The sequence below is a fragment of the Epinephelus fuscoguttatus genome, linkage group LG19 (genome assembly GCF_011397635.1).
Source record: "Epinephelus fuscoguttatus linkage group LG19, E.fuscoguttatus.final_Chr_v1".
NCBI lineage: Eukaryota > Metazoa > Chordata > Actinopteri > Perciformes > Serranidae > Epinephelus > Epinephelus fuscoguttatus.
The window spans coordinates 14,975,326-15,001,456 of NC_064770.1; the positions used below are offsets into that span (position 1 = coordinate 14,975,326).

General features: G+C 43.0%; 1 protein-coding gene and 1 pseudogene across 5 annotated transcripts in view; both read left to right on the forward strand.

Moving 5' to 3' along the window:
- Nucleotides 1–26,131, forward strand: part of LOC125879981 (alpha-2,8-sialyltransferase 8E-like) — a 107,141-nt gene that overhangs the window by 68,278 nt on the left and 12,732 nt on the right. Inside the window, exons 1-2 of one of the 5 annotated variants that reach the window (XM_049562180.1) lie at nt 13,533–13,671; nt 24,159–24,338. The exons of 2 other annotated variants lie outside the window; for them this stretch is intronic. In XM_049562180.1, the coding sequence (XP_049418137.1) occupies nt 13,571–13,671; nt 24,159–24,338 (281 nt within the window). In that variant the 5' untranslated portion in view covers nt 13,533–13,570. Of the gene's footprint in view, nt 1–13,532; nt 13,672–24,158; nt 24,339–26,131 lie in introns of those variants that run through there. 2 more of the 5 variants (XM_049562181.1, XM_049562182.1) reach the window with 2 other exon arrangements.
- Nucleotides 5,300–9,255, forward strand: LOC125879984 (alpha-2,8-sialyltransferase 8E-like; annotated as a pseudogene).

Below are 26,131 nucleotides of genomic sequence, written 5' to 3' on the forward strand. Positions count from 1 at the left end.
TAGAGTAGCAACTTTTCATATTCTGTTCATACAGAAATATCTCACAACTGAATACAATCTTGTTGTTTGGAAGGATGTTGTGTGTAACACTCTGAGGAGAGTAAGTGGGCTTGCAATTGAAGCTGCTTTGTTTTTTACAGATATTTATCCAAACTCTCTCCATTTATAAAGGTGTTTTTAAAGATGGACTTTTTTAAAAATGGAAACTGTTTGAAGCTACTGCTTCTCTACGCTGGTTATTGGAAGAAACTTTTGTTGGTGTGGCTATGATGGACAAATTGGATGGTTCAACACAAAGCTTCAACCACCCATTGTGCACCACTGGAGTGGTTACTCATAAGAAAATAATAAACTAAGTACAAAAAGTAAGGAAATTTGTGTTTGGTAAATTATTTCTTTGTTGTAACAATGCTTCTTGGCAATAAATCGTACACCGTTGGAAATTTTATTTCCCAAATGGTGCCGCCACAATTACACATGCATTTGTGGGATGACCAGCAGACCTGAGTATGTGGCCTGTGCCCATGAAAAATTTGCCAAATCTTCTCTGCCAGTGCCAAACAGCTTCTTTTTAGTCAAGGTTTGCAGGACGATATGGCTGACAGCTTTCTGCACAGACAATCTGGAACAGATTGCACGTAGTCAATTTCTGGTCTCATAGGGCTTCCAGGAGGCCTGCCATGAATGCCCTTCACCATCAGCCTGTTTGCGCTGGTGTCAGCAACACGTGCACTGGAACCTGAACATGTGGAGGAACGTTATCTTGGCGATGACTCCAGATTGTGCCTATGGCAGTTGGATCATAAGGTCAAAGTGTGGAGAAGATGCGGAGAGTAACATCTTTTGGCGGAGACAGTGTGATGGTGTGGGATGGCATCTCCCTCACTGGAAAAACAAGGCTTGTTATCATTAGAGGCAATCTCAATGCAGAGAGGTTGAGATGAAATTCTGCAACCAGTGGCAATGCCATATCTCCACAGTCTGGGACCGAACTCTGTCCTCCAAGATGACAACGCCCCACAGGGTTTATCAGAGACTACCTCCAGAATTTCAGGGTGGAGAGGATGGAATGACCTGCCAGCAGTCCTGACCTCAACGCCATTGAACACTTGTGGGATCAGCTTGGACGTGCTGTTCATGCCAGAGTGACCAACACAACCACGTTGGCTGACTTGCGACAAAGTGTGTGACCAGGCTGGTGACCAGCGTGAGGAGGAGGTGCTAGGCTGTTGTGGCTGTGTATGGGTTTTCCACACGCTCCTGTTTGTTAAACGAATAAATTGTTAAATTGCCAATATGTCTTGTTTCTTCAGACTTCAATCATCCAATCCACCAAACAACAGTCAACAGCATAAAAAGCTGTCAGGCCAATTTTTCATGGGCGCAACCCACATACTCAGCTCTGCTGCTCATCCTACAAATGCACGTTCCTAACAAATATGGCACCATTTAAAAAGGGAAATGAACAGGCTTTCCAGTGGTATAAGATTTATTGCCAAGAAGCATTGTTACAACAAAGAAATAATCTACCAAACACAAATTTTACTTACTTTTTGTGCTTAGTTTAGATGCTGCTGGACCAAGCTTAACAGATGTGTCATAAGGTGTGGAGCAGGTTGACCCAAATGCAGGAGACTGCAGGCAATTGAAGCGCAAATAGAAGTTTATTCCAGGTCAGAGACCGGAACCAGCAAACAGAAGAGCAAGCAACAAACACAAATCAAGCATCCAACAAAAACTGAACTGAAAATATCCCTCTGTCATAGTCATAACTGCTGTTTACATACCCCCGTATGCAGACATAAAAGCGGCCCTAAACATCCTCTACAGCTCCATAATCAGCAAACCACTCAACCTGAGGGAGTATTCATTGTTGCTGGGGACTTTAACCAGGCAAACATGAAGAAAGTTCTCCCTCACTTTTCTCAACATTTGGACTTTGCGACAAGGGGAGCCAACTTACTGGATCATGCTTATACCAACATTAAAGGAGCATTCAAAGTAGTACGCCATCCTCACCTTGGCTCATCTGACCACATGATGCTTACACCAGTGCATAGACCACAGCTGACCAGAACAAAGCCCTTTTTGAAACAGGTGAGGGTCTGGCTGGAGGGAGTCATGTCAGCACTACAGGACTGTTTTGATTGTACTGACTGGTCTGTCTTCAGAGAGGCTGCCACCAAAGATCAGATGACAGATGTCGGTGAGTACGCTGAGGCTATCTCAGGCTACATTCAAAAATGTATGGAGGATGTCAGTGTCACAAAAGCCATCACAGCCTGGGCAACTCAGAAACCATGGATGACCACTGAGGTTGGAGCCCAGCTGAAAGCAAGAAATTCAGCTTTTAAATCTGGTGTTAGGTGGTAACTGCCCTTAGGTCTGAGAGAGTCAATCTGAATAAGGCCATCAGAATGGCAAAACGAGCCCATGGACAAAAGATACAGAGTCACTTTCAAGACCATAGAGACACTAAGAGACTGTAGCGGGGTATCCAATCTGTAACAGATTACGGGTCTGCCCCCCAGGACTGTGATGATAGCACTGACTTCCTACGCCTCCTAAATAATTATTTTGGCAGGTTTGAAGTTCTTAACAACACCAGCAATGAAAGCCACTCCACACCACAATGACCAGGTGCTACATCTGGACCCAGCTGATGTCCAACTGATCCTGAGGAAGATCACCCCACGGAAAGCTGCAGGTCCTGACATGATACCAGGGTGCGTGCTCAAGGGGTGCACGGATTTGCTGACTCATGTCCTAACAGACATATTTACAGGGTTGTCACTCTTTCACCATCAATATCACTTTCTCACACCCGTTTAAGAAATCTCACTCCACTGTCGCAGAGTCCTTTTTTTTTTTTTTTTTTTTTTCCCCCGTCCAGCCCATTGTGTGGCTTGACTGGACCGCATACTATTCTGGCGTTACTCAATCCATAGGTGTGTCCGAGGTTACAGTGAGCTATCGCTAGGAAAAGGAACGAGAAAATTTGGCACAACACAAGCCGAACACAATCAGGCAACTCCGCATAGTTTCGGTTTCAGCAAAGTTGCCCGATTGGGTTCGCCCTGGCCGTCGTGCCGGCACTCAGCCCATGCTGCACCAAACCTCCTCGCTGTTCTATAGACAGCATACCGTGACCTAAGACAGCAGAGCTATGGATTGAATAACGGCAGAGTATCGCTTTAAGTTCACTCATTGCTTTCTACAGCAATCTAGTGGACAGACATGGGAACGGCATATGATTTTACATTAATTGGTTAATGCTGAGATATGGCATGGCCTTATTATATAGAATTGCATACAACACTGGGTTGTTTCAAATGAAAACTCCAGGTAATTAACTGCTCATGTATAGTTACATGCCATGATCATTCCTTGCCTTAAATTACATTATTTAGCAGAAGAAATAAATGGCAGTTTACGTTGGGTTTCTTACTTAAACTTATCTGTAGGCCTAAGGCCTACATTTTTCTCCTGGGGCTCACAGATGGTAAACATTTACCATGTTTTATGACGGAGTCTCAAAAGGCCACATAAAACATGATAAATCAACAGGGTTCCCATGGGTCCTTGAAATCCTTGAAATTTTGTGAATTTGAAAAAATATTTCAAGGCCCTGGAAATAAGTGTAGCCGACTCTGGGTATATCCATCTAGTTAACTATACCTACCTTAGGATTGTTACACATATGTAAGGTTTAATGCTATATCGTTAACTGGCAAATTATGTGACAATGCATTTCAGGCAATTTTACAGAGTAACTAGTAATGTAACGAGTATTGTAACTAACTACTTTCTCCAGGGAGTAATCAAGTAAAGTAATGGATTACTTTTTTCCTAAGTAATGTGTAATGTGTTATACATTACTTTTTTGAGTAACGACCCCAACACTGGTCCTGAGCCCCTTACTGTTCATCCTGACGAAGCGGAGTACGAATCACATCATTAAGTACCCGGAGGACACAACAGTGGTGGGCCTGATCCAGAACAACCAGGAGAACACTTACAGAGAGGAGGTGAAGCTCTTTGCAAACTGGTGCAGGAACAACAACCTTGTACTGAACGTCGAGAAAACCAAGGAGATGGTGATTGACCTCAAGAGGAAACGGCCCATGCATACCCCAATCCTCATCAACGGAACTGCTGTGGAGACTGTACAGAACGCTAAGTTCCTGGGGGTTCATGTGGCCAATAACCTGTCTGTCCCTGCACACCTCCTCTCTGCAGAGGCTGAAGAGGGCTCATCTCAATCCATCCATCCATCCTCACCACCTTCTACAGGGACACCACTGAGAGTGTTTTGACCAGCTGCATCTCTCTCTGGCATGAGAACTCTAACACCTCAGACAGAAAGGCCCTGAGGAGGGTGGTGAGGACAGCAGAAAGGACTATTGGGATCACACTGCCACCTATAGAGGATCTGGCTCAAAAATGCCTACTGGCTAAAGCGACCGGCATCCTGAGAGACTTCACTCAACCCTGCAACAAACTGTTCTCCCTCTTGCCTTCAGGCAGGAGGTACAGCAGCCTGAGTAGCAGCACTGTCAGGTTCAGTAACAGCTTCTACCCGGCTGCTATTAGACTGCTCAACAAAATAACACACCGTTGATTGTGCTTTTGTGTCCACAGCCAGGCAGCTGCTATCCAAATTTATGCAATATTATTTATTTATGTATGTGCAATAACACAATCATATGTGTATGTATATATAGGTCTATTATTTGTAAAGCTCTCTTTTATATACTGTTTTTGTTTTTTATTTATCTGTGTTTGTAACTGTACCATGCTCGTAAATTTGTTCTGCTTTGCATCACTGATGTTTTGCTGAATGACAATGAAGGGATCTTGAATCTTGAATCTTGAAATCAGGACTTAAATACAAACTTGACTGACAAGGGGGTGAGGGAAGCTCAGGGGAATGAGGTGATGAGCTGATTGGGTGAGTTAAAACTCAGGAGCAGGTAGGGACTAATGAGGGTAATATAGGACAGGTGTGTAGCTGGGTAAAGGAGGGAAAACAGCACAGTAACACAGGAAGGGAAGAACACAGCAAACTGAAACTCAAAAACCAAGAAGACACAAGGTGTAAATAGAGCTACTGAGTCAAACCAGACAGGCAGAAATAGGGGGAGGAGGCAGTGGCAGAGGAAGAGGAGTTGGAGGAGGAGGAGGGTAAAATAAAACATGAAACAGGAGAAAGGCCAAATATTAACACTCTTGTGAGACAAGAGTGTGAGAAAAAAAGTTGAGAGTGCTAGCAGGTGAAGTTCAGCAGCAGGGGAGAGTCATGAGGCGAGAGACTCTAAAGTCACTGTGCTGTTTGGTATTTACTCTCCTCTGTTTGGGATCCTGCTGACCACTCTCATCAGGTCCAAGGTTGACAACAAGTAAGTGTGAAGCTACCTTTCCCAACCACCTATAGCGCATATAGCAGTGAGGTCATTTTGTGTGCTGGATGTGTTAATGGGAGCAAAAGATCGAGAGGCAAAGCTTGGGTTTGAGAGGACTGTAAGACCAGAGCAGAAAAAGATGCTGATATAATAAGGGAAGATTTTGTCACTTTTGTCGAACACTTTGACAGTCTTTGTCCACCTTCACACGTCACTCTTTGCCAGAGTGCACAAAGCTGTGGAAAAAAAGTACTGAGTGTGAAATGACTTTTGATGTTGAGAAAAAGAGGCTGATTTGGCTCTCTTTGTCCAGACACATGTGAATACATTTCATAAGGCACCATGTGAGTCTATGCTTGAAATGTCAAGCTTGAAATGACGTGCTTTGACAAGTGGATGTCATTCTGTTCAAAATGTTTTATTATTTAACTGGTTAAGCCAGAATGCTTTGTGTCAGTGCCAATGGGCTCAGAGCAAATTGTATCATCAGTTTGATTTCCTGACATCAACCTTTTACCCACCTGTCCTGTTTTTCCTGTTTTGATGTTCTCTTTGGTCTCCTTAGCAATGTGACGTCCCACAGACCGCCTCGCCACAAGAAAAGCCACCCTCCACCCATCGAACTCTGTAAACGCTGCGAGTAAGAGCAAACACCATCACTGCTTCTACTGAAATTAACAATTATTTATGCTTTCATCAGAGCAAGTCATGTCAACACTACAGAGATTATACACCTGACTATGTATTTGTTTGTGTGTTTGCATGTGTGTATCACAGGAAGGCCATTGAAAAAGTAAAAGAGATTTATCCTAAAACCTGGAAGAAGCAGGAGTACAATTACCAGAAATTCAGGTAATTCCCCTGCACTTTTTGTTCAATTCACATCAAACTTGCTACACAGTATCTTCAGGCTGTCCTACAAAAAGCCATGACCCAGATTTTAGAGTTATCAAAAACTGAGCCTACAGTGCATCAAAATGCATTAAACAGCCACTGCAAACTCTCACTACATAAAGCTGGTGTAAATAAATGTAAATATTTTGCTCTCAGGGTAGATGATGTGGATTAATCAATCTTTGTGTAAAAAAACAAACAAACAAAAACCATTCCAGCTATCTTCTCTGTTGTCTAGATGAAGTATGCACATTTTCAGAATTTTGTCTTTAACTAAATTTCTGACGTCAGTTTGAAATACACATATGGCTGTTATTGCTGCACCCCGGTGGTTGGCTGTATCGTAGTGTGAAGTCACCTCCCAATTCTGCACAGGTGAGCGAGCTCAGCTTGATAACAACTTGCCATTGCTCCTGAAAGGCTGTGAGTTCAAATTCCAGGTGGTGCAGATTAAACATGCTTTTGCTCTCTCAGACATTTTGCTTTGTGGGCTGTAAACATGTAACGTAAGGTTCTAATGATCTGTCATTTCTCCTTCTCTTCTTCCTTTTCCTTTTCTTCTTCCCCAACCTCCTCCTTCTTTTTCAATTCCCTATCTGTGTGGCTCAGCGATTGTATGAACACAGTTTATCCATTGCGGTTTCCATATCCTAGTAGTTTTACTGTGGTGTATGTTGCAGTTTCTTAGATCAGGCCAGATGATTCATAACAGTTCCTTTTTCTTGTCATTTTCTTTATCTTTTTCTTTATACATATTGGAGTCTTTGAAAACTTCCCAGCCTCCATATAGCGGATACCAATTTTATGTGGCACCTACTGTTGACCTGCTTACTTCCCTTAAAGATGCACAGCAGCTATATTTTTCTCATTTTATTGGGAATGTTATGAGGAAAATAAGCAAACAAACAAAAAACAAAACAAAATAGGTAACTAGAATTACAAAAAACTGTATGCATGCACAGATGTGCTGTATCTCCAGTGTCTTCAGTTCATACAGGCAAGAATTGTCCATATGATGGTAACAGTGTGGAAATGTACAAAGAGTATGATTTAAAAGGCAGATCAAATGAACTGTACATTAAACCATGCTCAGGGGGGGCACAATAATGAACAGCTGCTGCTGAGTCCATTTGCTTTCTGACATAAAATGAAAACTAAAAATGATAGTCTTTATTAATAATAAATTTACATGAGTCAGATGAGGACCTTGGGTCCTGCTGTATTTTGCTAATGATGAAACTCAGTCAGTGTCAACGCTCCTGACTGTCTTGTATGTTATTTGATAAATACCTCTGGGTTCCCCAGATTACAGCTGAGCTCTGAGTGCAATGGTTTTGACAAGGCCATCCTTACTCAGGCCAACACTCCGGTGGGATCCAAGATTGTGTACGACGGGGACAAGAGGAGATCCCTCAACGTGACATCGTGGATTTTCAGCATCTTCGCAAAGGTATGTTTGACCTCATGAATATTACCATCATTACCACCTGCTGCTTGTTTGGTGTCTTGATTGTTCCTGAAATTTTTCATCACTGAGATTATTTCATTGCTTTTGTCTGGCAAGTTCTGACAAGGGTCACGTGTCCACTCAGACATCCATCTGGTGGACAAATGGAGAATTACTATGAGGGATGGGGAAGTGAGAATGGGGCTGAGGGAAGGACCGAAGAGGCAGAATGGGAAAGGCAGGACTCAACTCTTTTCCAGGCGGAGATGAAAGGAAGCCAACAAGGAGGTGCCAAAAATTTTAATTATTTTGTAAAACCTTTTCTGCTGGTGTTCATTCCAGGAGCATCCTTTTCAAAACAAAACACGGGACACGTGTGCTGTTGTTGGAAATGGAGGGATCCTGAGCGACAGCAGCTGTGGAAAGATGATCGATTCAGCTCAGTTTGTTATCAGGTGAGAAAGGTGTCTCTTGTAGTGCACTGAAAGGCTGATGACAACCTTTATCATCATAATTAAATTCCCCTTGATTGAAAATTGCTTTTGACGATTTCTATATCTTGTTGTTGTTGTTTGTTCAGGTGCAACCTACCTCCTTTGAAAAACGGCTATGAGGAAGATGTTGGCATCAAGACTGACCTTGTGACAGCAAACCCAACAATCCTCAAAAAGAAGTAAGCAAAAGAGATGAAGACCTTGTAATGTTTCTTTTGTCTTGTTACTTGATTTCTGTTTATTTTCAGGTATGGATCTCTAAATGGGTATCGACGACCATTTGTGGAGAGTCTGCGTACCTACGGCAACTCACTGCTGCTCCTTCCCGCCTTCTCCTTTGGCTTCTCCACTTCTGTGTGCCTGCGGGCTGCCTACACAACTTCGGACTTTGGAAGCCCCATACGGTCTGTCTTCTTCAACCCTGATTACCTCCAGTGTCTAACCCGCTTCTGGCGCGCCCGACGCCTAAGAGAAGCACGGCTCAGCAGTGGACTAATGATGGTTAGCCTTGCACTGGAACTCTGTACCAACGTGCATCTGTACGGGTTCTGGCCCTTTAGCAATCACCCACATGGACACTATGCGCTGACTAACCACTACTATGATGACAAAAAAGCTAGTGGATTCCATTCAATGCCAGCTGAGTTTGACCTCTTGTTGCAGCTGCACAGTCAGGGGGTGCTCAGGCTTCATCTGGGAGACTGCAAATCAGGTGAAAAGTAGTTCCCAGTACAAGGGTCAGCTGACTGGACAAGAACAAATTGTTGTAGCCCATTCACTCATTTAGTCTTTCACATACTTTTGTATTAGAGGTCAACAGATTCATCAGTTTGGCCACGATGTGTTAGAACAAGCAAAAAGAAGCTTGATCAGTGGGTACAGCTCCAGAGAAAGCAGGTCTAAGGGTGTTTCATTTCATTGGTGGGGACACCATTTCAGCAGGGTGTCTGGGGATCCTCCCGCAGGAAACTTGATACTTCATTTCCAGCATCCTGGTGATGTTTTTATGCAACAATTTTTGGTGGAAATGTCTTTATGTAAATTAAAACACAAAATTCAATCACCATATTGAAAATTGAAAATAAAATGGAATATAATGTAGTAAGGCTCTCAGGTATTCTGTGTTGCTCTCATATTTATTCTCCCACAGATCAACCTTTGTAACCACTCACCAGGAAGACATCTTCTGACGGCTATAACGTCACATGCAAAACTGTTTTTTTTTTTTTTTTCTCTTGATAGTCTTAGATCACTACAACAGTAAAGCGTTGGCAAAAAACAAATAGTAATCATTCTTTCTGCTGGTTTTGGGTGCATTGTTAAATACTTTAATAACATTTGGTTAAAAATTAGATGATGATGCTGTGCATACAGTCCGAATTACAGCAAGTTATCAAATGTCACTCTGGGCTCACTGTTAAACCGAACTGAATGCCATTTTAAATGTGATATCTAGTGTCCAAAGAATGTCTGTCAATTTTGGCTACATGTAAATGAAGATTTGTTGAGATATAGTTAATTAATTTAGCATATTCTTAAAAACATATTGTGACAGACATCTGAATAAACTAAAGGTTGCAGGGTAGCAAACTTGTCAGAATTCTGTGTATGTGCAGAAAAAAATCAGGTCTTTCAAACATACTAGTGATTTATTATGATTTGTTTTGTTTGGAATGTGAAATGTCTAAACATTTAGATTAACTGTATTAAGCCACGCCCTCTAAGCAATCATTTTCCCTTTTCCCAAATGCAGAATCTTTATACTATTTAGTTTTGATGTGTATGCCCATTAAAAAACAAAGACGTAGTATACAAAGATGCATGCTGAATAAGTAAGAGTGGGTGTGGTGTGCATACATATGAATAAGTGTCTATACCTGACTACTATCTATAAACTGACTGAAAAGTAAGGTTGTGGATATATGTTTATGTATGTATACTGTACTGTTGATTCTGCTGTCTTATGTAACACACCGGAGATCTTGCCTCTGGAAGAAGAGCGGAAGATCCCTGGTTTCCGGTTGTAGGCTGTTTGTAGTCCACGTGATATTGACCAATCATGTTTGAGTCGGCTGCAGTTGTTGCCAGGATAAACAGTCCATATGGTGAACTAACGAGACAGAACATAATTGGCGTCACTGCAAACTCTGAATCCATTGCAATGGTTCAGCATATTTACTTATAAACGGAAGTCGGAAACGGAAATTCGCCTCCTCTGCCCAAATCAAACCAGAATGCCAAAAAATTGGGGGTCTGCCCCCATCGGTTGTATCACCGTCTGCCAGAAGTCAGACGCCGAATACAGCCGATGGGTTCCGCGAATGCCCTATTTTATGTTTATGTTTCTAAAGTACAAACTAAAATATCTGAAATTAGCCAACATCCTTATTTTTTCTCAATATAGTTAATCTAGGCACAGTGTCATTACTAGTTCTGCTTTACTAGACATTTGATATATTCAGTAGATATATCTTTTTATGACCCTATTTATAACCCTAATTTTGCAAATCAGAAGAACGACAACTACGTTGCTGACATGTATCAAGCTGCATGGCGCTGTCCTAGGGAATTGTAGTTTTTTAAAAATATAAGTGTTTTTCCTAGATTTGGAAGTTGTAAATACTGAATTGAGAGTACACTCTGCACTTTAAGGGGATGGTGAACACATTTGTGTAATCAGATTTTAAATATCTAATTTCTAAATGGGTGAAAATTAATTTAAACCATATTTTACCCATATCTGACAGCACCCCCAGTTGCTGACTACACTCACGTGATAGCTGAGGTCAAGAGCTCTCTATAACAGTTGGTCCCATGTCTGTACCCCCTTTTGTTGCTGAATTATAAGCCTTCAAACCTTCAACCTGGTTGTTAGAAAATCAGGCGTGTGATCATTCACTAACCCCGTCGTAGCTGCTTGCCTCACTGTTCCTGACTGTCTCCTTGTGTGTTTGCCTGTGCAATGCATGATCGTGTGCTGGCTTTGCTTTGTCCCTGTACCTAATGTTTACCTGCTCTGCTTAGTGTGTGTGTGTTGCCTGCATGACCATCTACATGCAAGTCCGACTGTACTCTGTGTCACCTGACTGTGTAATGTCCTTGTATTGCCCCTAGATCTAGTGATAACACTCTTTAATTTAGCCATAACTGCATGTGTAACTAGATGCATGAATGTCCTAAGCGTAGATGCATGAATGTCTAGTGCATGGATGTCCTTTTAAATACTTGCTGCTCATCTAGTTTTAAAAATGTCTTTATATATTTTGTTTTTGGCTTTAACATCTAGCCCAGGGACTGCAGCTGAAAACTAGCAACCTTGCTAACGCTGGCATACTTACAGTTTTATGCATGTTTTACTGTCGATTAGTATGCATTGTCCCTGCTCAAATAAACTCAGTAAAGTAAAGTAAAACATGCACTGAGGTCAAGGTTCAAAGGTCAGTATTTTAAAGCAGGAGCCATGTAGAATCTTCATACTGACATATGTTACTCTCCAGGTTGAGGCCTTTCAAATGATGTATTTGGTTTAGCTCTATGACAAAGTTTTGCCAGGTGTAGTTTCAGAGAGCACTTTGAGGGCCCAGTGTATAATTTTTTGTTTGTTTGTTTGCTTGTTTTTTCTTTTTTACTGTAAATAGTTACTAAAATGAGTCATCCTTAGAAAATACAGTGCTACTAAAAAGTAAACCAATAATAACAATAATGAAATAACAATAATGAAATAAGCATAAATAGTATTAAGATTATATTGAAATTTTTAAATCTATTTAGAGTGGAATGGTAGCCTAATAGATAACTTTGACACTATTTATTATTGCATAGATACTATTTATTGTTGTATTTACTTTTAGCATGCTCTACTTTTATCTGCTGTATATGTTTTAATTTATTTAATAACTGTGTGCCGTTACCTTCGTTAAATGTTGCTGTTGTCCCTGGTAAGAAAGATCACCAGCCGCTAGGGTAATCAATGCATGTAAAATGCCATATGAATTTGTTTTAAAAAACATGATAGTACAAGACAGTTGTTTTGTCAGTTAACTTTGTGAGTTGTAATGGAGCCAAACTGTGTGCCGTTACCTTTGTTAAATGTTGCTGTTGTCCCTGGTTTTATATGAGAAAATGAAAAGATCGCTAGCTGCTAAAATGCCATTGGCTTGTGCTAATAACGTTAGCATTTTGTGTTTTGTGGGGAAAATGTGTCCGGATTAATATCGTAGGGTCTGCGCACAACCATAAATCCCCTTTTAGTCTGGGATAAAGACACTAAATGTCATTTCAGAGTGATCATTTTCAGGCTCAACATAATTTTCAGGCTCTTTTTGAATAATATCTGTCTACCACAGATCAAATTTCACAGATAACGTTTTTGCCCACAGTCAAAAAACTGATTTGGAATTTTGTCCTGTCAATCTCACGCTCCATTTTGCTCTCACTTGTGGACAAGACCTTGATACACTTGAACTTCTTTGCTTGGGGCTGCAACTCACTCCCAACCCATAGGGAGCATCAACGAATATGTAAAACAAAAAAAATTGTTAGGGGATACCAGGATGGCACTCAAAGAAATGCACATTTTACAAAATGCACAAACACATGAATGTATGTATGAACATAGACATTGTTTGCATTGACATAGATGGATGATGAGGGTGGACAGTGTGGTATCCCTGATAAATACAACTGGTTTGAGCTCATAAAGGAGTATTTGTCTAGCTGTTGGCATTATTTCAACACAGGTAACCAACACTGCAGGTCTAAACAAATAAGCGAGAAAAACTTCCTGTTAAACAGGCAAATCTTTCAGCTGCCAGGTAGGAGGCAGTGAGTCCCAATCATAAGGTATGTGGATGGGGTTTTTTTTTGGACATGCTGCTAAACTGGAAAACCAGAAAGATGAGATGCTCATGGGTCAAGAAAAAGATCCTACCTAACAGGCCAATGCTTATACTACTATTTTATGAATGCAGTCTGCATTGGAAAATACATAAGATTTCAGGTTCACTTGAACTTTGCTTAGGGCTGCAACCCACTGCCAACCCATAGGGAGCATCAAAGAATATATAACACAAGGAAACTTTGTTACAAATGAATCCAAATGAATCAGACTTTGCATTGATAATAAAACTGGTTTTAGTGTCACACATCTCCCATGTAGGTTACATTGAACAATATCCAGATGAGCAGGAGTAGGAGTGGCAAGGAGAGGTGAAGGGAGGGGTTGGGTAAAGTAAGACAAAGGAAGGCAAGAGAGACCAAATAATGAAAGCATTTAGAGATAGAGTGTGAGAACAAAAGATAAGACGGCTAATGGTAAGCAGGAGGGGACAGTTATGAGGGTACTGCGTTTGAAATTACACATCTGTTGGATGTTCACTTTTATTTGTTTGGGGACCCTGCTGACCACTCTCCTCTGGTCCATGGTCAACAACAGGTAAGTGTGAAGCTGTCTTTTCAAGTCAAGAAGATTTTTGTATTTTTGGTGCTGGAGGTGTGTTAATGGGGGTAAAAAGATAGACAGAGGCATGATAAAGAGGCATGCTGGGGTTTGACAAGGCTACAAGACTAGAGTGGGAGAATATATTGTTATAGAAGCTAATGATATTGGGGGAAAATAGAAGCATTTTGCAGTTTTTCCACTCATGTCTTTGTCTTTGTCAAAAGACACACAGCCGTTAAAAGTGTAGTTAGTGTGAAAAAGAAATAGAGGCTGATTTAACCCTTTTTGCCCAGTTATGAGTGAATACGTCTCATACAGCATCATGTGTATATGTTCTTCAATACAATAGTAGTAAATAAAAAGAAAACTGGCCAGTCATAACTTCAAAGGTGTTTTAAAGGAAGGAGAGTATCAGGGCTTATTGAGTTTGCTTCCTTTATACAGTAAATAACTTAGGTGCACGATAGTGTCTTTCCTGATTGTTTTTGCAGATGTTTTTAGGTGTTGTAGTGTGATCTCCTTTATACAGCCATGAAAGATGTAGTTAGGGTGAAATGACTTTGATGTTGAGAAAAAGAGGCTGATTTTACTCTTTTTGCCCAGTTATGATTGAATATGTCTCATAAGGCACAATGTACTCATAAATAAGTAAGTAAATAAATAAGATATACCCTTTGAAACGTGTGTATAGGGCGTGTGTGTGTGATGTGCACGAGAGTGTACAGTGTGCGTGTTTCCAGCATGAGTGTGTGTGTTTGTGTGTTATGACATAGGTGGAACTGGTTGTTTAAGCAGAGGATTCTGTGGTCAAGGAAGTTGTTTAAATGTATTTTTACAGGTGTGTTTTCTGACATTTATGTATACTAGTCCATACCCATTGAGTGCACAGTTGCCCACGTACAGTTTCACATGGTGTGTGTTTGGGATACAGGTCATAGGAAATTGCAGATTAAATAGTCAACTGAACCCATTAAGAAGAGCAATGTATTCAGACAGAGTTTTTGTGAATTTGATAGTACGACGGCTTTACTGAAACTACAGTAGCACCATTGCTAATAGTGGGAGAGTTAGTGGGCTAAAACTGTACATTAGTAGTTGAGATAGCATGCTGAAAGGCAGATAGTTAAAGTGTTTATATGTTGTATTGACTCAAAAGTGGGACGCACTGGTAGTTCACATGGGAATGGTATAGCTAGCCCTTGTTGCATCAGCATACCATACCATGACTTCGTCATACCAATAATTATAAAAAAAAACAAAAAACCAACAACAACATTTGGCCACAGGGGGAGCCACAGTGATCGGTCGCATTTTAGACATTTTTAAGCATTTTTCTGTTGTTATAGCGCCACCCAGTTGCCAATTAGAGTTAAATTTCTCCAGTCACCTTGAGACGTCCTGTTCTACATACCTACCAAGTTTAGTAAAAATCAATACGGCGGTTAGGCCTAGATAAGAAATTAGCTCTCTAGTGCCCCCATTTTGTTTGATTGGGTTAATAATGGAGGGGTCCCCTCAGATTATGTGTGGTCATATGCCTACAAAGTTGCATGGTGATCGGTGAAACCCTTGAGATGTTATACACCTTTATGTGATGAGCCACGCCCTCCGCAATATTCATTGCCTTATAGAAGCTCAGTTTAAGTAAGTTTTCCAACTTTTGCCAAGAGGGAACTTTAGATATTGCTCCCTAGATTATGTTCACCGAGTTTCATGCAGATCGGTCAAACTTCCTAGGAAAAGATCGATTGTAAGTGTTTTTCAAAAAAATCAAAATGGCGGAAAATCTATATACTGGAAGTTATGGGTTCTTGAGGCAAATTTGTTCCTCATGCGGAGAGGCACCTCTGTGCAAAGTTTCATGTCTTTACGACATATGGGGCATGAGATATGCTCATTCAAAGTTTGCAATTTCAATCGGTTGGGAAAGGGAAAGTGTCAGGGTTGTCTTGATGTGTGTATGGGCCGCATGCGTGTGTGTGTGTGCGTGTGTGTGTGTTGTGTAGGTGTTTTAAAGGAGACATATTATGCCTTTTAGGGTTTCCCCTCTTCTTTGGTGTGTTACATAGCAGTGGCGGCTCCTGCCAAATTTCTCAGGGGGGGCAATTGTTGTGACGATGGCTGAGGCAACCCGTTCAATGGGTAAATTTGAATTAATTTGGCTCTACAATGACTGAACAATCCACTGTGGTCATCAGCAGACTACTTTTCATCAGTTTGCCCACACAAATACCTTTGAATGTAAACAGAGACCTGTTTTACCATTAATCAAATAAGGTATTCACTGAGTCATTCTCAGTCTTAATCAGAAAACATTTTATTATAGCTAAGTGGAAATTAATTTTGTGTTCTGATTAAAGAAATAAATGCAGGCATACCCTAGAACATAATACAATGCACATCACATAGTATCACTGCTCTTTGACCTGACCTGAACATTTTTTGTTATTGTTTTTCAGTTTCAGTTATATATTGGGGAGACATTTTGGGCATTGGGGGGGACACATGTTCCCCTCAATGTACAGTATATGGTGACTATGGCCCTGTCATGCATGCATAATTAGGCTACAGTCGTCTGGGTGCGCAAAGGTGAAGTGGCTGGTGTCATACAAAGTTTGATGGAGTGTCAACTGGACAATATGGAGATATTTACATCCTGAAAGCCGGACTACAAATGTGGATAGACAGGGAGAAACACACGCAAGCCTAAGACGTGGTAAGATACGATATTCCTCACTATATGAAGTGACTGATAACAAGATCTGTATAATGGATTGTAAAGAAATTCGTCAGGTTTTCATTTTGTAGACAATTGATCTGTATCTGAAGCGTGATGGGATGACAGCACAATGATGTGTGTGGTATCAGTGGAAAGCTCTGCTCCTGCACTTTCATGTGATATGCATGGTATTTCTGTGCGACCCTGCATTCGCGAGTAATCCATCCAAGAATAATGTGTGTGCAAAGCTGTATGAAAGCTCTGTTATACATCATTTTAGTGTAACTTTATAATTTTTTTTTCGCTGTGAAAACATTGGACTACCAACAAGTGTCAGACAAAGCTACAGTTCTGCTGTTTCACATGATATGTGTGGCTTCTCGCCAATGGTTGCGGAGAAAATCCATAGAGAGGAACGAACAGGTGTGAATTTGGGCGCACTGTGTGTCATTTCTTTTTAACCTATATGGTTAACCTATATGGTTAAAAAAAACCTCTTGGATCAGCCGGAAATGTTAGCCATGTTGATCTTGAATGTGACCACTGCGCAGTGGCGCTGCCTCATGTGATGTCGGAATAATCGGAAAAATGAGTTTCCGGCCGTAAAGCAATATTTCAGTGGAAACAGTTGACAACGTGTTTTTTAAACATTTTGAGTGATAAAATACAACACATCTTCTTTGTAATGTCCATGATGTCTCCACATTACCACCTAAATGCTCATAAACACACAGTGAAGTAAGAACGACTTCCTGACATGGGAAATCGGACCATCCGAGGAACACATGAATGGTACTTGGTGGTTTATGTATGACGACAACACGTTGGGGCATTGGAGTGCCTGCAATTAGAAAAAAAAAGCATTTTACATGGAAGTCTATAGCTGTTTCTCAATATGCGTTCTTGTGCGGACTTGTGTTCTTGTGGACTTGTGACACGTCATCAGTCACAGCCCAAGTACTGTTCCAATTCAAAGTTCACATCTAGCCAAGTTCAGTCCAAATTTCCGGATGTGTTCTCGCCACACCCATTTCACCGGGAATGCATCGAGCAGACTTGTGTGGACCTCAGACAGCCAGGTATCCCAGCATGCATTTCGCAACAATCATCGGAAAATGACAAGTGAGGGAAAGGCCGAAATTGTAAGCCATAATTACCGATATGTTACTGTTGTTTTGTCGCAGAACGTAGTGTTTTCATGCATAGTTTAAACGTCAGACCCGTGGTCGATGTTTTAATATAGAGCCCAGTTGAATGTGACTGAGGTCCGCTAGATGACAGAGGTGTCAGCGCTCACGTGCGCTGACACCTCTGTCATCTAGCGGTGTCAGCGCTCATAGATAATAAACGTGTGTTTGAGCGCTCAGGCTGCCCCAGAGAGGAACCTCTCTCAGGTAGTCCTTTTGAAATTCGTGGCTGATATCTCTGTAGTGTTTAAATATGAAATGTAATTCGTTAGGGGAATGTCTAATGAGCAATATTCAGTTTCAGTATAAGATATATTCTTCATCGTCGTTGTCGTCGTCGTCGTCCTCCGCTTATCCGGGTCCGGGTCGCGGGGGCAGCAGCCTCAGCAAGGAAGCCCAGACAGTCCTTTCCCCAGCCACTTCCATCAGCTCTTCCGCGGGAACCCCGAGGCGTTCCCAGGCCAGCCGGGTGATGTAGTCCCTCCAGCGTGTCCTGGGGCGGCCCCGAGGTCTCCTCCCGGTTGGACATGCCCGAAACACCTCCCAAGGGAGGCGTCCGGAAGGCATCCTTACCAGATGCCCGAACCACCTCAACTGGCTCCTCTCGATGTGGAGGAGCAGCGGCTCTACTCCGAGTCCCTCCCGAATGTCTGAGCTCCTCACCCTATCCCTAAGGCTGAGCCCAGCCACCCTGCGGAGGAAACTCATTTCGGCCGCTTGTATTCGCGATCTCATTCTTTCGGTCACTACCCAGAGCTCGTGACCATAGGTGAGGGTTGGGACGAAGATCGACCGGTAAATCGAGCTTCGCTTTCTGGCTAAGCTCCTTTTCACCACAACGGACCGGTTAGCGCCCGCATCACTGCTGGCGCTGCTCCAATCCGCCTGTCAATCTCCGCTCCATCCTACCCTCACTCATGAACAAGATCCCGAGATACTTAAACTCCTCCACCTGAGGAAGGACCTCCCCCCTGACCTGGAGTGGGCAATCCACCCTTTTCCGGCTGAGGACCATGGCCTCGGACTTGGAGGTGCTGATTCTCATCCCAGCCGCTTCACACTCGGCTGCGAACCGCCCCAGTGAGAGCTGGAGGTCACTGTTCGATGGAGCTAGGAGGACCACGTCATCCGCAAAAAGCAGGGACGAGATTCTCCCATCACCGAACCTGACACCCTCCACCATTTGGCTGCGCCTAGAAATTCTGTCCATAAAAGTTATGAACAGAACCGGTGACAAAAGGCAGCCCTGGCGGAGTCCAACCCTCACCGGGAACAGGTCCGACTTACTGCCAGCCACGCGAACCAGACTCATGCTCCTTCGGTACAGGGACTGGATGGCCCTTAGCAAAGGGCCACCCACCCCATACTCCCGGAGCACCCCCCACAGGATGCCCCTGGGGACACGGTCGTAAGCCTTCTCCAAATCCACAAAACACATGTGGACTGGTTGGGCGAACTCCCATGCCCCCTCCAGCACCTGGCGAGGGTAAAGAGCTGGTCCACGGTTCCGTGCGTCTGGGACGAAAACCACATTGCTCCTCCTCGATCCGAGGTTCAACTATCGACTGGACCCTCTTCTCCAGCACCCTGGAGTAGACCTTACCGGGTAGGCTGAGGAGTGATCCCCCTGTAGTTGGAACACACCCTCTGGTCCCCTTTCTTGAAAATGGGGACCACCACCCCGGTCTGCCACTCCAGAGGCACTGCCCCCGATGTCCACGCAATGCTGCAGAGGCGTGTCAGCCAAGACAGCCCTACAACATCCAGAGCCTTGAGATATCCGGGACGAATCTCATCCACCCCCGGGGCTCCGCCGCCTCGGAGTTGTTTCACCACCTCGGCGACTTCTGCCCCAGAAATTGGACGACCCGCCCCCGAGACCCCCGTCTCTGTTTCCTCACTGGAATACGTGTTGGTGGGATTGAGGAGCTCCTCAAAGTATTCCTTCCACCGCCCGACAATGTCCCCAGTTGACGTCAGCAGCTCTCCGCCCCCACTGTAAACAGTGTGAGCAAGTTGCCGCCTTCCCCCCCTGAGGCGCCGGATGGTTTGCCAGAACCTCTTTGGAGCCGATCGATAGTCTTCCTCCATGGCCTCACCGAACTCCTCCCACGCCCGAGTTTTTGCCTCCACGACTGCCGCCGCGCCTCCGCAGCCCGCGGTACCGTCAGCTGCTTCTGGAGACCCACAGACCAACCATGCCCTGTAGGCCTCCTTCTTCAGCCTGATGGCTCCCCTCACCTCTGGTGTCCACCAGCGGTTCGGGATTACCACCGCGACTGGCACCAGCGGCCTCGCGACCACCGCCTCAACAATGGCAGAGCGGAACAAGGCCCATTCGGACTCAATGTCCCCCTCCGCCCTCGGGACGCGGTTGAAGCTCTCCCGGAGGTGGGAGTTGAAGATCATCTGGACAGGTTCTTCCGCCAGGCGTTCCCAGCAGACCCTCACTGTTCGTTTGGGCCTGCCAGGTCTGCGCGGCGTCTTCCCCCACCATCTGATCCAACTCACCACCAGGTGGTGATCAGTTGACAGCTCTGCTCCTCTCTTCACCCGAGTGTCCAGAACATATGGCCGCAGGTCAAATGATACAACTACAAAGTCGATCATTGACCTGCGACCTAGGCTGTCCTGGTGCCACGTGCACCGATGGACATCCTTATGTTTGAACATGGTGTTAGTTATGGCCAAACTGCGACCCGCACAGAAGTCCAATAACTGAACACCACTCGGGTTCAGATCGGGCAGGCCATTCCTCCCAATCACGCCCCTCCAGGTCCCGCTGTCATTGCCCACGTGAGCGTTGAAGTCCCCCAGCAGAACAATGGAGTCCCCGGTTGGGGCACTGTCCAGCACCCGTCCCAGGGACTCCAAAAAGGGTGGGTACTCTGAACTGTTGTTCGGTGCATAAGCACAGACAACAGTCAGGACCCGTTCCCCGACCCGAAGGCGCAGGGAAGCAACCCTTTCGTCTACTGGGGTAAACCCCAATGTACAGGCAGAGAGTCTGGGGGCTATCAGAAAGCCCACCCCGGCCCTCCACCTCTCACCCGGAGCAACTCCAGCGAAGGAGAGAGTCCAACCCCTCTCAAGGACTAGGGTTCCAGAGCCGGAACTATGTGTCGAGGTGAGGCCGACTATATCTAGCTGGTAATGCTCAGCCTCTTCCACAAGCTCCGGCTCCTTCCCCGCCAGAGAGGTGACATTCCATGTCCCAAGAGCCAACTTCTGTAACCGAGGATCGGACCGCCAAGGCCCCCGCCTTGGTCTGCTGCCCAATCCACATTGCACCGAACCCTTCTGGATCCCTCTACGGGTGGTGGGCCTGCAGGGGGACGAACCCATGTAGCCGGTTCGGGCTGGGCCCGGCCGGACCCCATGGGCGAAGGCCCGACCACCAGGTGCTCGCCCACGGACCCCAACCCCAGGCCTGGCTCCAGGGCGGGCCCCCGGTAACCCTCCGGGCCGGGTACACTTGTCCTTGATCATAACCATCATGAAGGGTCTTTTGAACCGTTCTTCGTCTGACCCTTCGCCCAGAACCAATCTGCCACGGGAAACCCTACCAGGGGCAAAATGCCCCCGACAGCATAGCTCCTAGGGTCATTAGGGCACTCAAACTCCTCCACCACGATAAGGTGACGGTTCTCGGAGGAGTAAGATATATTCTTATATTATTAAATGTTGTAACATGTTATTGTTCTTTGCATTCTTTTGCTTGTTTAGGCCTATGTGTTTTTACCATTCAATAATGATTTTAAGAATTTATTGTAATTTATTTATTGTGTTTAAAGATTAATTGTAGTATTTATTCAACAGCATTTTAAATATTGATTATCTGATATGAATTGTATACCTGATGTCTGAAGTGTGGCTGAATAAAATTTTCCTCTTCACATCTGACCTGTTTGATCCCATTAATATTGGTGAGGCCAGGCTAAATGAGAAACTGCTGTCAGTATAATCCAATACAGTTCAACAGCACCACAGTCTACAACTTAACACTTCAATAAAATGTCAGACTTAATACAATATTAAACTGCTGTTGTTTTTTCTAGGTGTACCAAGTAAACTGTCAAGTCTCCATAAAAATGTAGACAGAAAGCATAATGATGAGACAAATGCAGTGATGGACAGTAACTAAGTATATATATATATTTACTCAAGTAGCTACTGTAGCCTACTTAAGTACAAATTTGATGTACTTTGGGTATTTCCATTTACTTAGAGGGAACTACTGTACATTCTACTCAAGCTACATTTATTTGATAGCTACTGTATAGTTACTTTTCAGATAGTTTGTTTTATATGTTGTTGTTTTATATTTGGGGCATTCTACCGATTTTGTGCAAAGTGCTGTCCCTTACCAAAAAAACAACAAAAATAATAAAATTGAGTATTCAGACATAGATATTTACAAAGATGATGTTATGACCTATTTAAACAGAGGACATTAAATGAAAAAGTGATAAATATATACAAAATCACCATTTATAGGGTACTTTCTATTGGGAAGTAGCTGTCCCCAACCCTGACCTCTAAAATTCAATTCATGTAAATAACACTTAAAACATTTTTCATATTTTTTTCAATAGTATAATTTAAAACATCTTTGTGATTAAGTTTAAACAGAAGTTGAAAGATTTAGATGTATTCAAACATTCAAATAAATGTTTTCATGTCACTACTGAAACACAAGAGTTTTAATGCTCTGTTGAGTCTGGATTTTAGCCACACCCCTGAATTTCTGAGAAGGGGGGTAGTACTGCAACCCTGTCCCAGATGGCTGCATTGTAAGTCGCTGACTCCAATCATTTAAATAACTGTCTGCCAAAGTCTGAAAATCAGTGTGTAACTTTTAAAGTTGTCACTACCGAACACACGTTCTCTTCAATTATGTAAAAATTTAGGGGGTTTATGCAAAATATTGTGTTTTTCTGTGTGAACAACTCTTCAAACATGTGCTTGTTAGCCATGTGACTGCTAGCATTCTTTAGTTATACTGAAAAATAGCTAGGAATGTCACTACCGAAACCTGTGGTAAAGTTTCAGTAGTGACATGATCATTTCGGTAGTGACAAAATGGAATGGTCAGTAGTTAAACCCTATAATTTTGTGGTCCAAAGTCTTGCTCTTCTCTGCTCTGCTCTGCTCTACTCTACTATACTCTGTTCTACTGTACTCTGTTCTACTCTACTCTATTCTGCTCTACTCTGCTCTGTTCTGCTCTACTTTTCTTTGCTCTACTCTATTCTGCTCTACTCTGCTCTGTTCTACTCTGCTCTACTTTGCTCTACTCTGATATACTCCACTCTGCTTTACTCTGCTCTACTTTGCTCTACTCTACTATACTCTGCTCTACTATACTCTTGTCTACTCTGCTCTACTCTACTATAGTCTGCTCTACTCTATAATCTGCTCTGCTCTGCTCTACTCTACTATACTCTGCTCTACTCTACTGTGCTGTGCTCTACTCTATACTCTGGTCTACTCTACTCTACTCTACTCTACCCTACTCTTCTCTACTCTATTCTGCTCTCCTCTGTTTTACTCTACTATATTCTGCTCTACTATACTCTGCTCTACTCTACTTTGCTGTACTCTGCTTTACTCTACTACACTCTGCTCTATTTAGCTCTATTCTACTATACTCTGCTCCACTATACTCTTCTCCACTCTACTCTACTCTACTATGCTCTGCTCTATTCTGCTCCACTCCACTCTACTCTACTCTACTCTACTCTACTCTACTCTGCCCTCTTAAAAATTAAATTCTTTTATTGACCACAAAACATTTGACATTTTATGAAAATATTTTGGCTATTTATATGTTTTTGTATGTCAGTTATATATGTTAAAACATTAAAAACATATACATATTAATTTCTTACAATGACAATGAAAAGATGCAAGGCTGGGCTGTGTTTATATTGTTTTATTCTAAATGCATGTATACAACACAGTACAACAGCCAAGGCGAGCGGAGGTGTTGACATCATCAAGTTGGCTGTGTGTTTGCACAAATGGATCCTATTGTATAATCATATGGTCTTGTCACTGATTGGACTTTGGGTCTCACCTGGTTATCTATATTTGTATTGTCATTTCTTTTGTTCTCCACGCTGATGATGGCTTTACGCTGAAACGTGTTCGTTTTCTGTCCACAATTAAAATACAAAAGAAGATGGATCAATGAGTGCTGTTGTTTTGTTTGTCTGTTTAGTCTTTATCACAGCTGTGCACCTGACAGTACCAGTTCTTCATTCACTGAGTGCCGCACGTCCTGTGGACATGTCATACCAAGACATTGATAAACTTACCGAGTTGAGAGCTTTTACCCTAGCTTTTTCAGACTCTGACTCTGAAAGCATGTTATTTCCCATAGATGCCTCCTGCCCTGTGTCTTAATGCTGCTGGTGAACCAATTCACAAAAGATGAACTTTCTAAAACACGGTCCGATAATATGGATGGAATATGGATCTAAAGAAAGACATGAAAACGAAATTCAACTCCCAGCAACTTCGTAACATCGAAGCAGATGCTCAGAGCTTTTCATCCTTTGATCTGTCCACAGAGGACTCAGGAAGCGAGGGCCCATCCACTACATCTGGACCGCACACTTTTTTAGACATACCCCGCTGCTTAACCAGAGCCACCGCAAAAGACGCCCGACGCGGAGGGGCGGCAGGAAGCACCGCACATACCAGCGGCAGACAACAGGGAAGGAGTTAAAGGTCATCAATCTCTCCAGCAGGTGCCTCATTCTTGAAGAACTGTCTGTTTTGTCTAAGGGTTTGTCTTTTGTTCCATTTAAGCCTGCTAACTCTTTTCAAACCAGAGTAGAACTATTCAAGTTCTTCAGATCTGTTAAACTAAGAGCCTTTTTTGACAATAAATTCACCCCCTCATACGCAGCATGCCTTTTCTCCTCCTGTTGAACCGATAGTTTTTCTGTCAGATCTGAAACCAAAAAGCGCATTCATTCCTCCTGTTTATAATCTCTCTGTAGCCACCTTTTGTAGGTTAGCAGACCAGGAGATTTCAATGTTGTTCAGAACTGATAAGAATAAACTGTACATGGCATACATCAAGCACTGTGTGGACAATATTACTGTCGAGACACATCAGATTCTTTCCCAATCAGAAACCGTGGATGTCTGCGGAGGTTAAAAGACTGCTGAAAAAGCAGGACTCTACATTCCAGACAGGGGACAAGGAGCAGTATGGCTTTTTGAAAGCGGAACTGAAGAGAGGCATCAGGGAATCTAAGGAGGCATACAAGAGGAGAGTGGAGGGCCAATTTTGCCAATAAGTGGGCTAGGAATTTAAGGGACACCCTGGTCAGAGCTGATTGTTATGTGCCTCCTCAACATTTTTTGTCTAACCCAGCAAGAGGTAATTTTTCATATTTTAACTGTGCCCAGTGCAATGCTATGTTCAGAGGGGATTTTTTTTTTTTTTTTTACATCCCCACACAGGCAAAAAGTTTAACATTACAAGTAGGATCTCCTGCAGAACTAAAATTTGTTGTATATCTTCTGAAATGCCCTTGTGGGTTAGCATACATTGGTAAAACTAAACGAGAGTTGAAAACTAGGGTTTCTGAACATAAAGGGCCGTCCACACCAAGAACTGTAATGTTAACTATAACGATCACAATGGCAGCATCCACACCAATGAACGATATCGTTGTGTTGCTAGGTTACGCCAAACACACACTGCTCGGTGCGGTCGGCAGGGGAGCAGAGTGATGGATAAAATGGATATTGATTACCTGTTATTGCTCTATGTTGCGAGAAAGAAAAATAAAACCAGAAGGGTGTGGGTTCACGAAATCATTCAAAAAAGAGATCAGTTTGGAGAATCCCACACTCTGTAGTGTTACTTTTAAATGTCATCATTCTTCATGTTGCATGTTGCACTCTTCCGTTGGAAGTCTTTACAGGACGGGTTGATGTGCACGGAAATGATGCAGGAAATGAAGCTGAACTGATCCTCGCCATTTCGAGAGCTGGCGTCTTTTGAAGACAAATTTTATTCATACTTTAGGATGAGTCAAAAACAATTTGATGCTATCCTGGTGATCATCAAAGAGGACATCACTAAGGAAAAAACAAACTTCAGAGAGCCCATCAGCGCCAAGCGACCAGAGCAGGGGTAGGCAACCTGTGGCTCCGGATCCACATGTGGCTCTTTAGCCCCTGTCCAGTGGCTCCTTGAGCCTTTGAGAAAAGAATTCTATGGAAATTCATTCTATGAATCCAAATGTTGCTGAACCTCGATAGCAGTGGCTGGTTAGCTATGGATGCCAAATCCAAAAAAGTAAATTGAATAAAATAGAGAATGTAGTAGTGCGTGGACAGATTTGTTTGCTCTCACTGCCAGCTCTGCAAAATTTAAGTACCAAATAATCATAAATAGTGCCCTGCACAGTGTCCACCTTGTGGTAAAACATATTAACAAATGTTTATTTAGACCATAAGTATATGCTAATTTAGACTTAATAGGCTATTTACCTTGATTATAAGGCTCAAACATGTTTTGCGG